We start from the raw sequence: 4,221 nt of genomic DNA, 5'->3' as shown, positions 1-4,221 counted from the left end.
ACATTTTTCATATAGGAGATAATAAATGACCAAGTCTGAGCTTACTCATGGCAGCATCACCATGAGGAAACTAAAACAGAGACTTGCAAAGATTCAGTCCAGTACTCCATGACTCACGAGACGTGGCTGCCCTCCTTGTTTCTCTTTTCACTGCCAGCCGCCTTCTCCCTCTACACTCTTGGTTAGAAGAGAAGAGCAAAATACAGGTTTGGAAAAACAGGAAAAGGGGATAGTGGGTTAAAAAATGATCCAAAATCCAGGAGGGTTGTATAACTAGAGTCCCTCAGGGAGGTTGCAATAGTTACTATGGTTGCAACAGATAAGCTCAGTCCTCTTTTCAAAACCCAAGAAGTTGATGTCTTCACAGTTGGTCATACACGACAGTTTTGAATAATGATACATACTCTTCCCTGAGGAGGGAAAAGAGAGGGAATACAACTATAATTACCTCACTTCCTCCTACTGTATTCTGAAGAATAACCTGTCTTCAGACCCTTACTAACTTTGTTCTAGGCCCAAATGAAGTAATTGCTGACCCAGAGAGTAGATTTTGTTCCCTACCAGGTAAGAGACATCAGCCTCCCCTTCATCCCATGTTGTCTTAAAGAAAAGTCCATCTTTGCCATCCCTTCTACCTGACTACTCCATCTTCACCCATCCCGTTCACCCACTCACTCTGGGGACAAAAGGACACCACTGTTCTCTGAGAAGGAGGTGTTTATTTCTCAGTTACTCAATACCCCATGTTACCTTTTCTTGTAAGTATATAGATGTTCTCAACAGCACAGGACTGCTTGTACTTCAGGCTGCAGGATTTCATGACATCATAGCACAACCCAAGATGATATTTTCTACATTTATAACACATTATTTCAGTCTCTGCTAGACACAAAAAGAAGTGCTTAGAGGATGCAGTCTGGAGAAGGTTCTCTGGGCCTGGAAGCTCTGTTATAGGAAGTCACTCCTGCCTATTGGTCCCTAACCTTTCTCAAGCCATGGACTCCCTTGATCACCTTGTAATGATAAGCTGTACAAACACAAATCAAATGCTGTGTATGATTTCAGGAGGTCAGGGTTCCTGTGAAATTCATCTATGGACTCCAGTAAAGAACTCCTTATCTAGCCTGATTATTTTCTCCAGTAATGGGTAAAAGGCAGCAAAGAAGGGAATCTTAGTCTCCCTGCTCCAAGAAATGGACTAAACAAGTTTGCAAAAGATGAAATTCCTTGGATTCTATAGTAAGAATGGATTACAGGCCTCCCTGAAGATGAAGGGGAAATTGACTCCTAAACATGTCACGAATAATCTGTTTACCCAGGACTTCAGATAAGCCGTGGTTATACCTTTTGGAGGGTCTTGAAGATTACCTGTGAGGAGGAGAAAAATCTTCCTTGTTATAATCTCACATAAATCTGTACCAGCCCCAAGAACCTATTTTGAAACTTCCCCTTCCCCAGCATTTGCCTATCTCTTAACCAACCACCAGCTGCCCCTCTATCTCCAGGACTTACCCCAATATGGGCAAAGCAGAAAGACTGTGCCCAGCAGAAACAGAACAAACATCCTGGATCTTATGTCATGTGCAGCTTCCTGTGGAAGGTGCTGGCTGTTCTCCTGCTGTGATCTGTCCTTGGGCTAATCATCTAAATCATATAATCATAAAAGTTCAGGGACAGACAATACCTCAATGTTCCCAGAGCCAAGCCACCATATCCAATTTCCTCATGGCATTCCAAAGAGGGTGCTCACTCTGATTTTGCACAAATCCTCTAATGAAAATAAAATTGTGACCTCCCTGATTCATCAAACCTGCTCCTACTTCAGTGTTGTAGGTCTTAACAAATCTGGGAGGTATTTTTTATAGCTACCTGTGTCCCATCCTCAAGGAGGAATTTAACATCAAGTCTTATCCATTCTACCTAATAATTTTACTTAAGAGATTGGCAATAATCTGAATTTGATAACACAACTGTGTTAGCAAGATTGGACTGATAGAAGCACTGTCATACAGCGATGATCGAAGTGTAAAGAGGAAAATTAGACAACAGCTCTCAAAATTATAAAGATACTGCAGTCTTAACCCAGTAATTCTCTGGGATGATCTTTTAACATTTGGCATTGTATCTACAATTCTTAAGGGAATAAATAGATAAATAGATGAAAAAACCTTGAGAGTCCTTATTGATATTTCCAATTGAAAAATAGGACTGCAAAGTTTTTACTTAACTTTATATTATAAATCCTTTATTTTATATTAAAACTCTTTTGTTTTACACTGACAATTCTAGTTCTCAAGGACACAGAATTAGAATAGAATAAAATTAGAATGATATATAGTACATAATGTGTATAACAGAATATCATATACATGTGAATTATAATACAACATGTATAGGATAGAATAAAATTAGAATTGAATAGTGTTAGAATATCCTATAATCAATCATTTACATTATCCCACATTAAACACTTAACAGTTTTAGCATAACAATACAATTACTACCAATTATGATTACTAAAATAGTTTTAAATTTTTGTTCATGCCCTTTGCTTTCTCAAGCACTAGCACTTGCACTTTTTATGGTTTTACTAAATCTACACTGTCCAATCATAGAGTCATTGCACAGTTTACTCTCTGCCTTTTAATCTCCACTTAGTCTTTGTTCTTCTGGGAAATTCATGTGTAAGCTTTACTGCCACCTCAGAGAGAGTTGGGGGCTCTCTAGCTGTTTTGTTTATCTGAAGCATGTTTTCAATGCATTCTTTGGACGGGCTTATGGAAACTATAATTCTGGAATTCTGATATGTTGAAACACTGTGTGCTCTTTACACTTGAAAGCAACTTCTGCTGAATACGAAGTCCTTGCTCACATTCTCTTTCTTTATGTATCATAAATATGTTACTCCATTTACAAGAGTCTGATGATTAACCAGTTTTCTGTCCCTTATAAATTATATGGTCTTTTGGCTTAAAAACTCAAAGGATTTTTTTCTTTGAAGCTCAGTAATTTTACAAAAATATGTCTTGGTTTTGATCATTCTAAGTTGATATCCTCAGGTACATAATGTGCTGTTTCAATGGGAAGTTTCAATTCTTTTAAAATCATTTCAGAAAAGTTTTTATTATGATTTTTAATCTTTATTATTTGTTCTGTTCTTTTTCTTTGTTTTTTAAGAGTTTCCAATATCTGTATATTGAATCTTTTTTATCAAAAAGTCATTTTTTAAGTCTTTAAATCTCATTCTTCATTTATTTTAGATTTTAAATGTTTCTTCTTTTTCACTTTCTATTTCTCTTAAGTCATATTTTAGTGTTTACTCTATGTTCCTTCTATTTTTGTTGGGAGGGGCAGCCCACCATAGGCCCTAAGCATCATTCACATTCTTGCTGGGGATGCTAAGAACACAAGGCCCTGGCTACACTCTGCTCAGGCTGTTTCTTGGGATTGTGTTTTCAGTGACAAACCTCTAAGAATGAGGGAACATCACCCCCAGGACAAAGAGCAGGCTTGCTTCCATTTAGTATACAGGTGGTACATTCCTCAACCACAGTGTTCCTCTGCTTCAGCACAAACCCACAGTGTGATAGCATCGACCTGGCCTCACCTGTCTCTCATAATGGCACTCATGGAACTTGAGGCATTGACATGAAGCTCTGGCTTCTGCTTTTGCTAGGAGTAGTAAAGACCTTTGTTTTTGACCCAGGTGTTTTGTTTCTTCCACCAGCATCTATAAAACAATAACAAGCTAGCTTGGTAGCTTGTAAGTAGGGTAAAATCCCAGACCCCTTATTGTTCTCAACAGTTTGGGAGAAGAGGATGAGATAGTGGCAGAGACCATCTCTCTGGAAGATAAAGGACAAGGGCTCCCACAAGATAGGAATAAGAAAAGACTTCCTGGGATCCAGTAGCAAATGCTCTCTCTCAAATTGAGGAAAGGTAAGGAAACCTCCACCATCCTATCCATTTGTATTAGTTTTCTACTGCTGCATAACAAATTACCATAAACTTTATAGCTTAAAACAACAAAAAATTATTATCTCACAGTTTCTATAAGTCAGAAGTTTGGTCATGGTATAACTGGATTCTCTGCTCAGGTTCTCACCAGGCTGAGATCAAGGTATCATCTAAGGCTATGACACTCATCTGGAGCACAGGACCTAACAATCCCTAATGAGCTGAATCCTGCCAACCACCATGTGAATGAGCTTGGAAGCAGAT

The 4,221-nt window shown here is 38.3% G+C and overlaps 1 protein-coding gene across 1 annotated transcript; it reads right to left on the bottom strand.

Annotated features, from left to right (window-relative positions):
• Window positions 1-273: 273 nt before the first annotated feature.
• On the bottom strand, window positions 274-1,564 carry LOC138383656 (prostate and testis expressed protein 2). The gene is made up of 4 exons (XM_069468656.1): window positions 1,513-1,564; window positions 1,345-1,368; window positions 751-879; window positions 274-410 (listed from the first exon to the last, which is right to left on the bottom strand). Exons 1-4 carry the CDS (start codon window positions 1,562-1,564, stop codon window positions 274-276), a joined length of 342 nt encoding a protein of 113 aa, XP_069324757.1.
• Window positions 1,565-4,221: the final 2,657 nt, after the last annotated feature.

Source organism: Eulemur rufifrons, chromosome 6 (assembly GCF_041146395.1).
Source record: "Eulemur rufifrons isolate Redbay chromosome 6, OSU_ERuf_1, whole genome shotgun sequence".
In the NCBI taxonomy this organism is placed as follows: domain Eukaryota; kingdom Metazoa; phylum Chordata; class Mammalia; order Primates; family Lemuridae; genus Eulemur; species Eulemur rufifrons.
Note: the sequence above shows the minus strand (reverse complement) of the source record. Positions and strands in the feature narration are given on the sequence as shown.

Coding starts and splice junctions, on each gene's coding strand:
- LOC138383656 (XM_069468656.1), bottom strand. CDS start 1,564: ATGTTTGTTCTGTTTCTGCTGGGCACAGTCTTTCTGCTTTGCCCATAT. Junction 880..1,344: donor TCTTCAAGACCCTCCAAAAG/GTATAACCACGG, acceptor TGTGTCTAGCAG/AGACTGAAATAATGTGTTAT. Junction 411..750: donor CTATATACTTACAAGAAAAG/GTAACATGGGGT, acceptor TTCCCTCCTCAG/GGAAGAGTATGTATCATTAT.